General features: G+C 45.9%; 1 protein-coding gene across 1 annotated transcript in view; it reads right to left on the bottom strand.

Annotated features, from left to right (window-relative positions):
- CSMD2 (CUB and Sushi multiple domains 2) overlaps positions 1-19,039 on the bottom strand; it is a 588,433-nt gene that overhangs the window by 196,125 nt on the left and 373,269 nt on the right. The window contains exons 16-19 of the mRNA XM_070510384.1: positions 9,759-9,897; positions 8,581-8,768; positions 7,611-7,799; positions 7,287-7,403 (exon numbers count right to left, since the gene is read on the bottom strand). Coding sequence (XP_070366485.1) covers positions 7,287-7,403; positions 7,611-7,799; positions 8,581-8,768; positions 9,759-9,897 — 633 coding nt within the window. The remainder of the gene's footprint in view (positions 1-7,286; positions 7,404-7,610; positions 7,800-8,580; positions 8,769-9,758; positions 9,898-19,039) is intronic.

Here is a 19,039-nt window from a genome sequence, read left to right as displayed (position 1 = left end):
ACATTAAACAAAGAGCTACAGCACAGAGAGATGAACGCTAGAAGGATGTGGATCACAGTGCGCCGGGGGCAGAACGGAAGTAGTTCACAGCAGGAAGAGGGGAGTGTAGGATGGCCTCACTGAGGAGTGCACTGTCAATTTGGGTCTTAAAAGGATGCATAAGAATTAACCAGGTAGGAGGGGAAAGGGCGTTCCAGACAGGGGACAGTGTGTGTAAGGGGACAGAGGTGCTATGGATTCCACGGCTCAGCAGGCTGCACGGTATGGCTGCACACACTCACCAAGAAAAATCTGGAACAGAGGCTGGAAAGGTAGGCTGGGCTAAACCAGATATTTTTCTGGAGGCAATGAGAAGCCATCCTACCCAGAGTGGATCAGATATCAGATCTAGCAATATGCTGGTGGCTGTGAGGATGAAGTGGAGGGAGAGGGGGCATAGAGAACAACGAGAATGATGGTGGCCAGGCGCTGGGCAAGAGGATGGGGGCTGGCAGAGGGGGCAAGAGCAGGAAGTGACATGAGACCTCAGGGAGGGAAGGTAGACAGAGACAGAGGCAATGGATGCAAAGGAGAAATGAAAGGATGACTGGGAGTGTCTTGACCTGAAGGACGGTGATGTCTTTCGTGACCTTGGGTAGGACATATGGAGGAAGAGGAGCAGGTGGTGGAAGGGTGATGGACTGAGCTTTGAATGCCCTGTGTTTTCAGCACCCAAGCAGTGATAGCTAGTGGACAACTGGGATATAGAGTTGGAGTTCAGGATTACGGCTGGACCACAGAGGGAGATCTGGGAACTGCCAGCAAAGAGGTGCTATTGGAAGCCAGAGGTGTAGAGCACCGGAGGAGGGCAGGATGAGAGTCAGAGAAGGGGCAGGAGGGAGGCCTGGGGAGGAGAGGCATTAAGTAGGAGACAGGGAGAAGGAGGAGCTGGGGGAGTTAGACAGGGGCAGGAGTTCCGAGCACTGAATAGAATGTGCATTAACGTTTTGAGCACTAAGTTTGTGTGTCACCGTCCTATGCATTTAGACACTCTGTACTCGACACCTATCAATTGGAAGGGAAGATATGAAAACTCATTTACTCCTCCGAGAGTCCTACAGTGTGGGTAGGATTAGGCTCGTCTCCATTGGACACCTGAGGAAACTGAGATGCACAGAGATAAAGTCACTTGTCCACGGTCATCCAGCTAGTAGGTGGTAGAGCTGGGATCTGAACTGAGGCTATCTGACGGCAGAGGCTGTGCAATAAACTGCTACACCAGCTGCTTCTCACACTACAGAAAGAGCGCGGGTCGTAAGAGCAGCCAGGTGGTGAGAGGGGTCAGGTGGTGAGAAAGCTTATGGAATGGTAGGATCTTAACATCCAAAGCAACTCTGGAACCTGTCCAGATGACAGTTGTGTTTGGGTGGACAGATGTGTAAATGCATGCCCGCCCATAAGTGAGTGTGCCCAAGAGGACACACGCTGTGGACGTGCCAGGATAGGAACTCGGGTACATCAGGAGTGCTGGACCCATTTGCCATTCAAAGTCCACAGACCAGCAGCATGGGCATCGCCTGGGAGCTTGTTAGAAATGCAGAGTCTCTGCCTGCACCGCAGGCCTTCTGAATCAGAATCTGCACGCTAACAAGATCCCCGAGAGATCTGCGGGCACACAAAAGTCTGAGAAATACTTCTCTAGATAATTACTGACACGTTTTTGATAAATGATGGTTGGATCCAAGCTCTTAATGCTAAAGCATTTTAGCTGTTTTCATATTCTTGCCTCTCTGTTGATAGAAGCTGGTGAGTCCGGTGCATTTGGGATTCTGTGGGTGGGGGTTGGGGGAAGAGGAGAGGTAGTGGAACCGGGAAGGCAGCTTGTAAATGTCTAGGCAACTGAGATGCATCCATTTATCTATTTGCTCAAAGAAACAGATCCTAAGCACTGAGAAAGATCTCCAAGGTTAGTGGAGGAGACAGACACATCAACAGTGAGAATCCGGAGTGGGGGTGCAGAGGAAGAGTGGGCAACCATGCCTCGGGGGTTGGGAAGGCATCCCAGGGGTCGCAATCCTTGCCATGAGGGGTTTTGAGCATGCTTGGGGACTCCCGGGTACGTGTGCCTGTATCCTATACTCCCGACACACAAACACGTGTGCAAATGAGAAAACTCTTCTCAGGCTACATAGCTTGGGAACAGGCTGGGTGGAACGTAGTCCTTTCCCTCTTGGCTGGAACACGGGGTTGGCAGGAGAGTGGGTCGGACACAGCAACAGGTGGAAATGAACTCGATTAAGAACTATGCTTTGTACTCTATTCTTCTAGCATGTAAATATAGCCCTCCAAAGGAGTAAACATTTGGCTGGAATTCTAAGGATGAGTAAACAACTGAGATGAACCTCCTGGGTTTCCCAGCTGTGCTGACTGCTTGGGGCTTTTTTGGCCATTGCGAGAAAATGAAGACATTGTCACAGAAATAGAGAGGCCCCGTGTTGGAGTTTGAATCCAGATTTGGTGTGACAGATGCACACACAAACAAATATTTCACCGGAGTGAACCAGGTGGAATCATACGAAGGATATGAACACCATGCTGGAGCAGAAGGAGCAGGGCGATAGGCAAACACGGGCTTTGGAGGGAGACAGAGGGGTCAAAAGCCCATCCACCAGCGGAAGCGTCTGGGCCAAGGTTGCTCAGCATGGCCTGAGTTTGAGTTTCCCCAACTACGAGATGTGGATGACAGCATCTCCAGCACAGGTGGCGTTTCGTCCTGGAAGTGACGAATAATCGGGGTAGCACATGCAGGGCGCACAGCACAATGCCCGGTACATAGCAGGTGTTCTCTTGGCTCTGCTCAGCTAACTCCCAAACAGTCTTGTGGGTTTTATGAAAGATGTCAGTGCTGGGGTCTCAGCAAGAGCGCATTCTCTGGACTCCTGAATTGGCTGTTCCCTTGGGCTGAGCATGTGGCAAGTTGAACAATTCTGAATTTCTCAGAGTTTTGAGTTGTCCTTCTGCCCGTTAGGGAGCAATCAGAGTCAGCAGCCTAATAGGTCTGTTAACCTCAGATACTCTATTTTTTTTTTTTTTTATTGAGGCGGTAGTGATTTATAACACTGTATACATTTCAGGTGTACCTCACTATATTTCCCCTTCTGTATAGACTACATGGCGTTCGCTACCAAGTCTAGTTGCTACCCATTAACACACACATATGCTTCTTTACCCCTTTCACCATCCCATCCCCTGTAACCACCAATCTGTTCTCCCTATGTGTTTGTTTATCTTCCACATATGAGTGAAATCATATGATATTTGTCTTTCTCTGTATGACTTATTCCACTTAGCGTAATGCCCTTAAGGTCCATCCAAGTTGTGGCAATTGGTAAGATATCATCTTTTTTATGGCTTGAGTGGTATTCCATCGCATATAAATACCACATCTTCTTTATCTATTCATCTGTCGATGGGCACTTGAGTTGTTTCCAAGTCTTGGCTATTGTGAATAATGTTGCAATGAACACATGGGTGCATACATCTTTTCGAATTAGTGCTCTCGTGTCCTTTGAATAAACACTCAGAAGTAGAATAGCTGGATCACTTGGCAGGAATGTAAATTGGTACAGCCACTATGAAAACAGTATGGACATACCCTTACAAGCAGAGACTGAGGAGGGTCTGGGTTCAGTTTAATTCAATGCATATAAATATTTCTTGAGTTCCTTATGCGCTAGGCATAGAGCCAGAAGCTGGGAAACCACAGGAAGCAAGGCACACATGTCTCTCCGAGAGCCTGTCGTGGACACAGATGGTGAAAATGCAAGTTCTGTTGAGTCGGGTAAAGCCTGGGGCTGGGAAGGTACAGGATCCTGTGGGGGTCACAGAAGGGGCCCCCGAGCTGGAGGGGGAGGGTTGGGAAGGCTCATTAGAGGAAGTGAGTGCAGAAGGATGAGGAGCTGGTGACACAAGGGGAATGGTGGAGATGCTGCAGGGAGAGGAAGGCTTCCTGAGAGAAGACAATTATCCCAACGTGCAAAGCTCTAGAGGACACAGGAAGCGGGGGAAGTTCTAGGAACTGAAAGAAGTTCAGTGTAGCTAAAACTTAGCATTTAAAGGGCCCAGAAGGAGGCTGAGAAAGGTACGCAAGGGCTGCAGGGCCATGCTAGTTATTCTCTGTGGGGCTCTATGCCAGGGGTCAGCACAGACGGGAAACAAGACAGAACCTTAAGAAACAAGCAGCCTTTAAGTGGTTCTAAGGAAGAAGTGACCTGGTCTTATACCAGTATCTTGTTGATGCTCTGCCTGGAACACCTTTCGTTCTGGCTAATTCCTGTTCATCACTGAAGACTGGCTTAAGTCTCAACTCTGGGACACCTGCTTAACCCTTGGACTGGCCTCCGGCTGTTTCCCCAGCTCTCTCTGCTCTATCCCAGCATTGGCCGTGGAGCAGTGAGAGATCTCTTTAGGCTGTCTATCTCTACCACTAGATTATACACTTCTGAAGGCAGGCAATGGCAGAGTGGCGTGTTCCGTCTTTTCCTAGCACTCAGAGTAAGTATAAGTATAGAATAAGCTTTTGTTACCTATTTGTTGAACTGCATTGACTTCTAGGCAAAGACACACAGAGAAGGGCATAGAGAAACATATACCCCTGTATCACCGATGCCCAGACACAGACAATCATGACCACAGGGGGTTGTTTCCTTAGCGATCATGAGGGGCTGCCTTTCTTTCTCTTGATGCCGCAGAGTAGCTTCTGGCTCCTGCAATGGCCAACTCTGGACCAGGCTTGGCAGAAACAGCTCTGCAGGATGAACAAGGACACTGCTCTCATCCCTTCTCTCCTCAGGAGCAATATTGTGGGGAGAAGGGGACAACCCCGGCCTTTCCCTGACTGCCTGGAGAGTCCTACCTTACCCAAGGAGCTCCAGGCCATCCTAATCCCAGCCAGGCTAGGCTTATTCACGGTGACAGCCTTTAAGCACATGTGCTGTGACTATAAGTGTCTTTCCTTTCAAATTTTCTTTTTTTTATACAAGTAGTATATTTCTCATGGAATAAATGCTTATTGCTCAAAATTAGAAAAAAGGGAAATGATGAAAAAAGAGACAACTAGTATTAACATCTGGGGTATATCTTTTCAGACTATTTTCTATGCACATATCCTTGTTTACTTTTTATAAACTGAGTATATTCTTGTAACAAACTTCTTTTACTTAACAATGTATTTCAGCCACCTCCGTGGGTCTTTAAATATTCTTTCACATTATTCCTTTTAGCAGCCACATAGTATTTCATCATACAGCTGTACCATATGTTTATTTAACATTTCCTTATCGATGGATATTTGAAGAGTTAGTAATTTTTCCATTAATAAGGTGTTTTAGGAGACATCCTTGTAGCTAAATCTTGATGGACAGTTTTACTTATTTTCTTCAGAAAATTCCAAGAAGTGGAATTGCTGGGTCCAAAGGCACATATATCTTTAATGCTTTTGGTTCATATCCTGGAATCACCCTCTGGAAAGTGTGAACCGTTTCACACAAGGTCAGCAGGGAAGAAGAGTGTTCACGTCTCCACTGTCCCCACACTGTTACAAGTTCTTTGCTGACTTGAAAAAGGAAATGATATTTCGTTACTGTTTGAATGTGTATTTCTTTACTTATTAGCGGGGTCAATGTCCTTTCATTAGTATTTCCTCTATGAGGTAGCGTTAGTTTATGGTTTTGCTCCTTTTACAGGCCTGTAGACCAGGCATATTTTTCTGAAAGATTTTTAAGAGCTCTTTGTGCGTCAGGTTGGAAATCCTTAGTTGATTGTATGTATTGCAAATATTTTTGTCCATTTACTATTTTAACTTTTTATGCCTTTTTCTTTTTTTACCGTAAATCCATTCAAATTGTATTTAATCAATTCTAACAGTCTTTGCTTTTATGGATTCTGCTCTTAGTGTATTCTGTAAAGTACATCCCCACCTGAGGTTAGATTTTCATGTCTTCCAGAACTGGAATTCATGTGGTTAAATGTATGAGGTATGATTTGATTTTTTCCTTTTTTCCAAATGTTTAAGCCCACGGTTTTAAAACCGTTTATTAAATAATCCATCCTCTCTTCAATGGATTGGAAATGACATTTTAATTATATACTCCCTACTGTGTCTCTCTCATACACATTATACACACGAGTGTGCATGTGTGTACCCACACACAGAAATCTATTTCTGGACCTTTATCCTCCCCCACTGATTTACCACATTGTTAAAATTATTTTAGCCCATAACCACATTTTAGTATAGGAAGGGTGACTCTTCCTTTCACATTTTTTCCTTAGCTTTTCTACATGTTAATTCTTCTAGGTCAGAGGTTCTTATTTAAGGGCACGCAACAGAATTACTAGTGAAGTGTTCTAAAAACACAGGTCCCGGATTCCACCTCCAAAGTAAAAAATCAAAATCTCGAGGGTGCGGTCCGAGCGCTGGTATTTGCCAAAGTGCAGAGGGGTTAAGAGCCACGACTCTAGATGGACTTGGGAGCAAGCTTCTGAGGACAGAGGCCATATCCGCCTGGCTACTGCTTATTCCCAGCCCCAGTGTCTGCCACATAAGTGACATTCAATCAATATTTGTGGAATGAAAGAGTATATTAATTAATGTTTATCTGTAATCACACTCTTACTTTGAACTTGGACTTCCAAAGATCATTTATGCTAGGGAAGTTGAGGCTACAGGCCACCCTGGTGAGGAATAGGAAAACATGTGAAATGAGGAACAGCTGAGTTACGCAAGAAGAGGATTGCTGCGTCCAACATCTGAGGGGTGGATGAGGAAGAGGGAGAAGACAGATGGAGACTATGTTTCTCCAGGACACAGTATGAGGAAAAAGTTTCAGGGACATCTAGTAGGCCATTAGAAGGGGGCAGAGCTCTCAAAATATGACAGTAGGTGCCCAGTTGTTGAATGAGTTGGCCGTCTCCCCACCACTGGGGGTATTTAGACAGAAGGGGTGTCGCCATCTTGTGGGGAGCGATTTAGAGACGATCCCTGCATTAAATAGAATTTGAGAGCCGGTCATCTCTAAGATCTCTCCCAGTTTGGAGATTTTAGAACCTTAAAAATATTTATTGAATGAGTTCTGTGATTCAAGGAGACGGGAAAGTTCTGGGAGTTTTTTTGTTGGTGAGAAAAATTCAGACTACGCCCAGAGGTCACCAAATAGGGAAATCCCCGTTGAGGTCACCTTGACCTAGGGAACTTGGGGCCCTGACCATGTCACATCCTGATACGTGCTATGGGCCTAAACACTCACCCTTGCCATGTGATGTTTCGATAATCCAGGTGCAGTTCAAGTTGTTGGGGTAGAAGTCAGGGAACCCTGGTGACAAGATGGTCCCACTGGAGCCTTGAATGAAGCCACCACAGAGTGCTACAAAAAGAGGGAAGAGAGCAGTGAAAAAAATGGAGTGGTCCAGTGAGCTCCCCCCATAATCCTCCTATGAGTCCACCCCCCATCTCCTCTCAGACTCCCTAACCCTCACTGACAGGGAGGAGAGTCAGCGCCCCTTCCAGCTCCTGGTTTTTACAACAAGGAAAGGAATCTTCTACTTTAGCACCCCCTTATAGTGTGTCTCACCTTCACAGCTGGGCAGGGCCCGGCTCCACTGGAAGTTGGGCTCACACTCCAGGGGCTCCCCGTCGCTTAATGTGTAGCCCGAGTCACAGCTGAAGGTCACCAGAGCGCCCACGTAGAAGTCATTCCCATGACGCTGCCCATTTACGGGGATCCCTGGATCCAGACAGTGGTCTGACTGCAGTGTTATAGCTGGAAAAGAGAGCCCACAGCTGGAACAGACAGCTCACCTTCACCACAGAGGGACCCGAGCTGACTCACAGAGAGAGAGGAGGGCGCCCTGATTTATCGAAGGCTGAAGTTGCCAGTTACCCACTCATCAAATGTGGCTGTCAGTGTCTGCTGAGAGGGTATTTGAACACCTATCTGTCAGAGAAAACAGATTGGCTCAATCAATCACTTGTTTGTTCATTCATTCATTCATTCATCATAAGTTGAGTGTCTACTATGGCTTAGACACCTTGCTAAGGCTTAGGGATACAAACATGAGTAAGAAAACGACCCTGTCCTCATGGTGCTCTCAACCATAACTCTCTATAGTGGTCTACCAAGAAGCGAAGTGACATCTTCTCTAAATCGAGGCACCAGCAACGAATGAAGAAGGTGATGAGAAAGGGTGAGAGCGAGCAGGAGATGCCATCTCACTTCAGCTTCGGGATCTGTCAAATGCTCTGTCCCCAGAGTGCCCACCCAGCACGGCACACCCAACCATCTGCACACAGAAGAGGCCTCGCGGTGTGAACACAAGGACCGCGGGGACAGGTCACTAACTTTCATTGTTTCTAAAGTTTCAACTCTAAGCTCCCGTGAGCTCTGAGGGATGCTGAGGGCAAGGGAGCACCTCCCAAGGAGCACAGCCTAATTGAGAAAGCATGGGGATGGGGCTGAGCTGGAGTCTACTGGAGGAGCACAGTCCTCGGTCCTTTCACCCACCAGGGCCAACCCTGTCATCTGCCTCCCTTCCAAGACTCACTCTCATAGCGGAGCTGGAAGCCGATGTCTGAGTGACTCTTGTCGGTAGAGAAGAGGAGGTAGAGATAGTTGCTGGTGCTGATGAGGAACTGGGGGACCTGGGTCCCATGGTAAACCCCGATCAACGGTGCTGAGTACGTCCGTCCATCTCTCACTTCCAGAGTATCATAGTTGACCTCGGTTTTAAATCTGCCGAAGACGGGAGTGTCAAGTTCTTGAGAAACCCAAGGCTTATTAATTTGCAAATGACAGAAGGCCCTGCCTGACCCAAGGCTTCGGGACACCCACATTTTGTCAGGCTGGGATACTTTACTACGATTTTCACATTCCCTAGCAAAGGGGACGGGCATTCTCTACTGTTCTGAACCCTCCTTCTCCTCTTACCCCGTGATTGGACGCAGCTCTCTCAGTCCTCTCTGTGCCTGGACCATGACCCATCTTAAGAGGCAGAATGACTAGCCTCATAGGGGTCAGAATGTTCTAGGCCAGGGGTCAGCAAACTATAGCCCGGGGGCCAAATCTGGTCTATAGCTTGTTTTCTGTGACGTAAGAGCTAAGAACGCTTTTTACATTTATGAAGAGGCATTTTTTGTTAAAAAGCAAATAATATGCCACAGATATCTACAAGTGGCCCACTACATTTAAAATGGTCACTATTTGGCCCTTCACAGAAAAGTCTTGGACCGCTATTCTAGACCACGAACGCTTCGTCTAGAAGAAGCTTGTGTCCATATTTGGGTGACTACTTTCCCCATACAATGGGCGTACACGGGGTGGGGGCTAGAAGTGGGGATGTGAGCAGAATTTGGGTCAGAGGTCAGGAAGACCCCCTGTCCCATGTCGTAAGTGTCAGTTAGGGTCATGCTCCTCAGGTGCTAACACCTGCTTCACCATCTGATGGTTTCTGGCTGCCTGCTCTCTCTCCTTGGGGGCGAGGAGAGAGAAGGGCTCTGATGTCCCAAGTGATACCCCAAACTTCTCCTCACAGAGTTCCCTAAACAGCACTAACCCCACTCTGAAGCAGAACCAAGGCCAGCGCAGTCTGTCCCCACCCAGGGCAGTGCACTCGAGTGTTCTCTGACCTTGCTGCCATTTCAGCTTCAGTGCTGGTCCCCTACCCACATCACTCCATAGAGATCACCCCTCGCCCTCCCGCTCCCAGGCTGTGGTTACCAGCACCTGTCGAAGGTGATTTTGATGGGGTAGCCCGGCTGGGCTTCAATCACCCAGGCACAGCTCAGGGCATCCTTGTAGAAGCCAGGCCAGCCCGGAGAGAGGATGGTGCCGCTGGGCGAAGTCAGATGCCCACCACAGGGAGCTGGGGGGACAGAAGCGACAGAAGCAGGTTTCTTGGGGGGGTGACAAATGAATGAATAAACAAAAAGTCCTCTACAAAATGTGTCTGCCAACAAGTACTGTTTTTGTTTTTATGGAAAATTACATAAACTCTATAAATGGTGAGTTCTGTCTATTGGGACCTTTACAGATGTGTCCAGTTACATCATTTGGAGTTTTATTAAGGGCCAGAGGGGAGAAATGAAAAGAATCCTTTAAACAAAGTCCTTTGCCATTCTAGAAGAGCTGAAAAGCAGCTGCTATTTGGGTCACACTGGTTTTTCCTTTGTTCCTCCTTCAATTGCCAGGCCTGCGGCCCACCTCCTCATGTCCTCCACCTGGCGCTGGGGCCGGAGCATGTGCAGAGTGTCGGCCTCTAAGCACCTGCACCCCCTGTTCCACTCTGAGCTCAGTGAGGGCAGGGACCACGTTGTTTCTCTACGTGACTTGGAGCCCCCGGCAGTTAGCCTAGTGCTTGGCACACAGTTCTCCCTCAGTGATTATCGCTTGAATGAATAAATGAATGGATAGAAGGATGAACAAATGCAACGCATGGCAGGTAACTCCACAGGACACTGGGTGGTCCAGGCCCCTCTCATGGCTGGCTCTGATCTTGCCAAGCCTGTTACCTCAGTCCCTCCCTCTCTCTCTGCCCATTCTTCCCGTCCCTGAGCGTCCCATTCTCACCCACAACCTTCCCACTCCTGCCTTTTCCTGCAACCAGACCCCTGGCCCCAGTGATGGCCATCAGAGCTGCTCCAGCTCCTCCTTCAGGGCACATGGTCGGATTTCAATGCCCATTTCTTTTGAAGGTACGCAAGGCCATGTGACTGCCTTGACCAATAAAATGAGAGTAGAAATGAAGTGTGTCACGTCTATGTGGGGATGTTAAGAGCCAGTGCATGATTTGCAAAGTTTCCTGCCTCAAGGACTGTGGAAGCGAGTGTCAAAATGGAAGTCCCGTCAGCCGGGGCCTTTAAGTGACTCTGAGGAGCGGAGTCCCTGATGACTCGTATTAAACACGTAGCTTGAGTAGTCTGTGGGCGATATAAACTCCTGTTTGTAAGCCACTGAGATTGTAGGGTAGTGTGTTAACACAGTCTAACCTAGGCCACCCTGACTAACACACCTCTGGCCCCAAGAATGAAGATGAGGATGATGATACAGCCAACACCAGTGCTGCTGCTACTGTCGCCACCACTGCCACGGACTGAGAGCCTACTCATGTCAGGTGTTTAGCTTCCCAGAGATAACCATGCTCACTCTTCACAAAACACAAACCCTGGGAGGGGATCCATTTTACAGCTAAGAAAGCTGAGGCTTATGGAGGTTAAGTAACTAGCCCTGGGATAGCAAGGGGCAGAGCCTGCATTCAGACCTAGGAAGATGGCCTAAATTCAGAGAACTTAAGCCAAGCAGGCTCCCAGATTGAAAGGAACCCCTCCTTCCTTGGGATGCCGTTATGATGGAGCTCCCAGAGGCCAAAAATGCCCTGACAGGACCGGGAGGGGAAGAAAGAGCTCCCCAGCACTTCTATCTCTGCAAATTTCTCTAGGTATTCAGCTTCATAAAATACAGCCAAATGTATCACACCCTTCCTCTCTCAAGTCTACAAACTTCTTTGAAATATCTAAAATAATCCTCAAGCATTCTTAACAGAAAGTTATATTAGGAAGTTTAATTAACAAAGAAGATCACAAAAATAAGAATGATGATGATAGTAGAAACTCATACTGATGACATATGGTGCTAACTGCTTTATGGGTATTCTCTCATTTAAGGGCACACGACGTTTACGAAGTTATTATTCCCATTTTACAGAGGAGAAAACTACGGTTAAACAGGCTAAGCAATAGATCAAAAACTAACGAAGTGAGAGCTGAGCTTTCACCTCAAGACCTTGCCAAGTCTCCTGTGGTACATGATTGTTCTAGAACCACGGCAGACGGACAGTAATGAACCACAGGTACTGGGAGCATACTCCGCGTCCCCTCAAATGGTAATCAGGGCTTACCATGCATTGTCCTCATGACAACTGCAGTACTAAAAGGCAGATGCCATTATTACCCTAATTTCATAGGTGGGGATTATTACCCCATTTTCAGTTAAGTTGAGGTTCGGAGAAACCAAGTAATTACATAGGACCCACATCAAACACGGAGAGAGTAAATTGCCTATGGGTTTTGTCACTTCCTGGTAAGTCTAGTTTTCAAGACCTATCCATGCATCTCACTTGAACTACTAACGCTTTCCTCTATTTCTCCGGTGAGACCTTGGAGGTGGGGAGGAACGTGCCTACTGCCACATCCCTGGGTCCTCCTGCAGGCACTGAGCCTCCGCAGAAGTAGGGATTCTTGGCTCCAATTGAGCACAGGCTCAGCCTCTTTGGTTGTTGGACTGTGATTGCCTCGCATACTTTCCAGGAAACCAGAGATCACACAGTCCCTTGCCTGCCTCGGCTGCAAGTATATCAACAAAACCCTATCTAAAGTCTCCAGAGAGGGAAACCCAAGTCCTGCCTTTGGTGGTCACCACTTTGTTTTCTTTCTTTGTTGTATTGTTTTGTTACCCTGGGCTAGTTCATGTCTTCTCCAGCTCATGTGAAGTTCAAACGACCTCTCTATTCATTCCGTCCTTCGCTCTCTCTCTGGTTCGTCTTCATACTGCAGGGTGGCAGTTGCCAGGCAGGGAGAAGGAGGGGAGGATTCCTAAATGCCAGTCTCTTTAACTTTGAAAAGATGCTCAACCTCACTCTCACTAAGAAAATGTACATTAAAACTGCTATGAGGAATGATTTCTCCTCCATCAGAGAGGGAAAACTCAAAGTCCGATGACATGTGAGGCTGAGGAAAACCAGGAATTCTACTACCTTGCTGATGGAAATGCAAAATGGCACAACCCCTATGAGGGGAAATTTGGTAATGTCCTGCAATATTCATAGGCATGTATTCCCTGACCCAGCAATTCTACTCTAGAACTCTAGTCCAAAGATACACTGGCAAAAATAGGAAAAGACACACACACACACATATAGATATATACAAATGTACATGGTTATCCAAGGTGGCACTCTTTGCAATAGTGACAGAGTGGGAACAGCCCAAATGTTCAGCAGTGGAGGGCTGACTGAACGAACTGGGGTAATCAACAAATGGACTATTTATGCAGCTGTAAAAAATCAATGAGGATTATTCTATATAATGTCATGGAGTGGTCCCCAGAATATATTATTAAGTGAATAAAAGCAAGGTGGAGAGGTGAGAATAAGGGTATAGTGTGATCCCATTCATTGAAGAAAGGGGTGTGGGACACATACACAAATTTACTCATATTCACCATCAATGATAAGGTAAACTGAAACCTCAAGATTACCTCTGGGAAGAGGGAGGGAACAGGGTAAAGAGGAGACGGATAGAAGCTAGACTTTCTCAGAATATAACTTCTTCTAGACGTTTAACTTTGGAACTATGTAAATATTTTACACACTTAAAAAGAAAGATGTAAATTTGATAAGCAATTTCTCGAAACTCAAAAGCAGAGTGAAATAAATGAATACAATACTGTATCAGTTGGTGGCATAATCACGCATGAAGAAACTAGTTAGAGATTTTAAAGCACATTGATTTGCTAGCCCAGCCCTAGTAGGATATAGGGACAAGAAGAATTGAGAGAAAAAACACTTAAGTACTTTCAGTAATCATATTGCTGTTGGCAGTACTGGAAATTACAATTCTGAGACTCTTAGGTATATATTATGGAATGGGAAATTATGTTGGTGCTGTTGAGCACTGGGATTTTCAGCAAGAGCAAAAGAAGATACAGATATGATATCAAGGAAGTTAAGTAAAAAAGAAAAAGTGTTCTTACATTTGAAATGAAATGAACCCCTGATGCATTTTATCTTTAAAAAACTATTACTTAGCTCTGTTTGCTCAAAAGACTCAGAAACAAGGACCTACTCAATTGTAACAAGCATTCCCAGTGCCTGGATTCCAAATATCATTTTTCACTAAAAAGGAACCAGGCCTCCTTGGAGAAACCGCTGATTCTAGGTCAGGGACAAAAAACGTACAAGACGAGGCTGGGCCAATTTCACAAGGCTACTGCTGGCCAATGGGACAACTTGAGCATTCATTAGAGTAATAACTGCAATGGATTTAAGCACATAAAATATGTTTAAATCCACTGGGCTGTAAGGATTTGGAAACATGCTCAACTTTGGAAGATGTTAGGGAATCAAGTCATTAATATGAAAACTGGTAAATAAAGGAAAATAATTGAATATTTCTCCCGTCTTTTCTTTATGAACGATACTTCAGGGTAACCAAATAGTTGATGAGGAGAAGCTTTCTTTAAGTAGTCCAGCTTATAGAAGAAGAAGAAATGATAGCATCTTACCATTTTGCAATCCCTAGGCCGTGATCATCGATGGCTCCTACCGTCCCCAAAAGAGAGGCAATCAGGCAGGAAGTGCCTCTGATGGAGGCACAGAGCCTCGCCTATAAAATATCTTGCCCCAAGCCCAAATCTGATCAGGTTTCTAGATCTTACTGCCAATTAAAGGAAATAAAAGAGAGAGAGGATCACTTTAAACAACCTCCCAGGGATGTAATCGCCCAAATTCAGGATGTAGAACATTCCTCAGGATAAAATAACCCAGCTCCTTCAACAAGAAAATCACAAGGGGTGGGGAAGACACCTGTAGATTAAAAAAGACTGAGCTATATCAGCCAACTGCGACGTATGAACCTAACTAGGATTTGGATTTTTTAAAAAATACCATAAAAGAAAGTATTAGATAATCATGGAAATTTGATTGTGTTAAGCAATCATTTTTATTTTTTTAAAGATAATTGTATTGTGGTTATGTTTTAAAGATTCTCTTCATCTGTTAGAGATACACACTAAAATGTTGTGGATGAAATGTTTGGCCTGAAATATGCTTCAGGAGAAGCCCAGCGTGGAGGGAGGTGGGGGAATGGGTGGGGGGATAAACGAAACAAAAGAGGTCATGAGTTCATAATTGTTGAAGCTGGGTGATGGGCATATGGGGTTCAGCACACTGTTCTCTCTGTTTGAAATTTTCCATTAAAAAAGTTAGAGTGGAAAACACACACATAGACACACATGCGTGCACGTGCATACACACGGATAAGAAAGAAAAAGAGGAGGGTCCTGCCTTGAATAGAGAGATGAGCTCAGCAATAAGACAAAAGAGGGACCGTGTGCCAAATCCACTGCCTGACACACAGTAGGTGCTCAAGAAATATTTTGTTGAAGGAATGAAATACTGGTAGGAAGGCAGAGATGCTCGCTGTTATGACTGGATTGTGTCCCCCAGAATTTATAGGTTGTAGGCTTAACCCAAAGTGACTGTATTTGCAGAGAGGATCTCTAAGGAGGTCATTAAGGTGAAATGAGGTCTTAAGAGTAGGGCCCTGATCCAATAGGACTGGTGTCCCCATAAGAAGAGGAAGAGACACCAGGAGTGCATGTGCCCAGAGAGAACGGCCATGTGAGGACACAGCAGGAAGGCAGCCGTCTGCAAACCAAGCAGAGAGGCCTCAGGGGAAACCAAGCCTGAGGGCTCCTCGACCTTGGACCTCCAGCCTCCAGAACTGTGAGAAAACAAATGTCTGCTGTTTAAGCCACCCAGCCTGTGGCAGCCTGAGATGACTAATACACTGGGCTTCTGATGAGGGGCTGGGGTCCCCTGTGAGGGATGACCCATCTCTCCTGACCTCTGATGCTAAAGTGGTGCAGGCAAGGAGCAGTTGGGAACGGTAACGGAGCAGACTAACAGAAAGAACTAGTACTCACTGAGCCCTCACACGGTGCCAGACACTAATTTATGTGTGCGTTTTCTTTTCCTGTACGTTCGTCTTCACAACAAACTATAAGGTGGGTATTCATATTAGCCTCATTTCATAGTTGAGGAAACAGGTACACAGAGGTTAGGTAACTGGTTCAGAAACACACAGCTAGGAAGTGGCAGAGCCAGGATTTAAACCCAGGCGGTCTGGCTCCAGAGCCTGCATTTCTAACCACTGTGGGTGGATGTGGGAATGCCCGCCCTGACTACTGCCCTCAAAGGGGTTTCGGTTGACTAGGCATGTGAATGACCAGAAGGAGTGAAAGCCTTTCCTCTGGCCTTCTACTCCGCCATTTTGTGGTAGAATGAAAGCAGAATAAACTTTGGAGTCAGACAGACCTTATTTGGTGATTAAAAGTGATGGTTCTGGAATCAGAACACTTGGATTTGAAACCTGACTCTCTCATTCACTTAGCTGTGTGATCTTGGGCAAATTACTTAACTACTCTGTGCGTCAGTCTCCTCATCTGTGAAATGAGGACAGAACAGTACCTACCTCACAAGGTTGTCTTGAGGATTCGATAGGACACTGTATGTAAAGCACTGGTCTAGTATTTAGTGCTTGGTAAGTGTTCAAATATTACTAGCTGGGTGATCTCAGGCAAGTCAATTCACCTCGCTGGTCTGCAGGTTTCTCATGCATGGAGATAATAATACCCTTCTCACAAGAGTGACCAGAAGATTAAATGAGATAATGTTAGAAACTCAATGAGTACCCTTACTTCTTTCTTGGAGGCCTAAATGAGCTACAACCATCACTCATATGTGGATCATATATGAGTTACAACCATCACTTATATCTAGATTCCTCTTGTGGGAGTGGGGAGAATGGACCTTTTCTTAAAAATTAGTTTCTCGATGTCCTATTGGCTTATAATATTGCATAAATTTCACGTGTACATTATTACATTTCAGTTCGTGTATCGACTGTGCCGTGCTCACCACCAACAGTCTAGCTTTCATCGTCACCATACATATGTGCCCTTTACTCTTTTCACCCTCCCCCGACTCCTTTCCCCTCTGGTACCCACCAATCTGTTCTCCTTATTCGTGTGTTTGTTTATCTTCCACATATGAATGAAGTCATATGGTGTTTGCCTTTCTCAGTCTGATCTTTTTTTTTAAAGGACTTTAAAATTTTCTGATTATAAAAGTAACACGCATACACACAGAGGAAAAAACGTGAACATGTTTACACGAAACTATTCAATCCTTTTCCTCTGGGGAGTGGGGTTGGAAATGAATATTTCCACTTTGAACTTTACTGTACTTGTGTATTGTTCAAATTTTTTACAACAACCAAGTACTACTTTAAAAATAAAAATAGATGCTCACTGTACATAATTAATCTCCTTTTTCTCCCCCTTGTATTTCTTGTAAGCAACGTATTTTTTAAAACCCAGTTTGAGATTCTTTATCTTTTAGTAGGGAGTTTAATTACCTTTAATGTCATAACAGATATGTTTGCCTTACTGCTGCCATTTTGCTTTATGCTGTCAATTTCTGATGCTTCCATGTGGCGGCCCGTCTTGTCTTTTGTGAGGGGCAATATGTTTCCTTTTGTTTTAATTTTCTACTGGGATATGGAAAGTAGAAAATCTGCTTTTCAGCTTATTTTTAGATGCTTTAAAGTCTTTTGTAAACATGTTTGAAATTATATCCTTTCTAGTGATATAATTCAAGAAAAATACAGTAACAGTGTAGCCACGGGCTGGGGTTTGAAGTCTGGCTCCACCACTTACAAGCTAGGAGGACCCTGGGCCAGAGACTTAACCTCTCTGTGCCCCAGTGGGGACGCAGTCTCCACTCCCTAGGCCAGTGCATGGCTGAAATGAGGTGACACTTGTAAACCATTTGTCACAGAGGATATGATTACTGGGTTCTTCCTTAAAAGAGACAAGGAATTGACGGATGCGGGGGAGAGAGAACCAGCTGCTCCTATGTAGATGCCTTTACTACCTGGATGTCTTTCTTAGGAAATCTCTGATTTTAAACATATGCATCCCTTATGTCCTCTGTTCTCTAGATCAGATGGGAGGAAACTACAGCCTGGGGCCAAATCTGGCCCATCGATTTATGTATTGTCTACGGCCATTTTCCCATAAAGATGGCAGAGTCGAGTAGAGACCTTATAGCCCACAAAGCTGACAACACTTCCTATCTGGCCCTTTAAGAAAAAGTTTGCCAACTTCTGCTTTACACCAGCCAGATGATCATCCTTCCCTCTAAATTTAGGAGAAGAAGCCATTTTCTCCCTTGTCCTCTTGCAGCCTCTTAAAACCTAAGTGGCTCTTAGCATATATTAAAAGATTTTTAAAAAGACCATTAACTTCTGAATTTAATTGTCCACAAGGTGGGGATACTTAATCAAAAACAAAACTAGAAAAAATGAAAAAGACAAAGATGCTGATTGCAAAGCAGGTTTCTCCCACGGCTCTGACACAAGGAGAGCAAGGGGCCACGGAGGGGCCAGATTCCAGGGGCTTCTTTACCTGCCTGCTCTACTGTTGTAAGTCTGGGATTGGCCATCGTAGGTGGCATCTGCCTGTCACTCTGTCCCTCTGCTATGCTGCTCCCCAGATTCCCACAAACCAGGTTGGCATCAAACATCCATCACACTGAGAAAACCAAGCCGGCTGTCCCCTGTGCCAAGTCAGGGTCTCTCCAACAGACTGCCCCTTATTTCTGGTTGCCTACTGCTCCCCAAACTCAGCACTTCCCCCTCCAGGGACAGAATGAATGAGACAGTTTTAATTTCAAAATTAGGACTTCGCCTATGAAATAGTGAGCCGTGTTAAGGTCTGTTAACAAAGGTCGAATTCTCTCGTGCATTGAGACACGGTCTTGAGTGTTTCACTGAACCCGCAGAACTGTGGTCCAGGAGCTCCTGATTCAGGAGGGCGGGGAGTCGGGAGGAGAAGCGGATTCTGCAGTTACAAGTCCTAATGCTTCTTCACGGGGGTCAGCTCCACTGGGACTGAGCCCCCACAGGCTCAGGGGCACCGGGGGCCTGGACTTCTGCCCCCAAAGTGCCCACAATCTTGGTGGGGAGATAGGACCCAGGTCCACAGAACTGGGAAAGGAAGATGTAATCACGGTGAGAGCAGGTGTCCAACAGAGTGGTCCAGCGGTGGTCCATGCGGAACCAAAGGAAGTAGGAGAAAGGAGAGACCAGGGGAGCTGGACACAGCAGGGGAGATGTCCTGGGGGAGATGAACCAACACAAAGAAAACCAAAGAAATCAGAGGAGATG

The sequence above is a fragment of the Equus asinus genome, chromosome 5, assembly GCF_041296235.1.
Source record: "Equus asinus isolate D_3611 breed Donkey chromosome 5, EquAss-T2T_v2, whole genome shotgun sequence".
Taxonomy (NCBI): domain Eukaryota; kingdom Metazoa; phylum Chordata; class Mammalia; order Perissodactyla; family Equidae; genus Equus; species Equus asinus.
The sequence above is the reverse complement of the archived record's forward strand: the minus strand, read 5'-3'. Positions and strand labels throughout refer to the sequence as shown.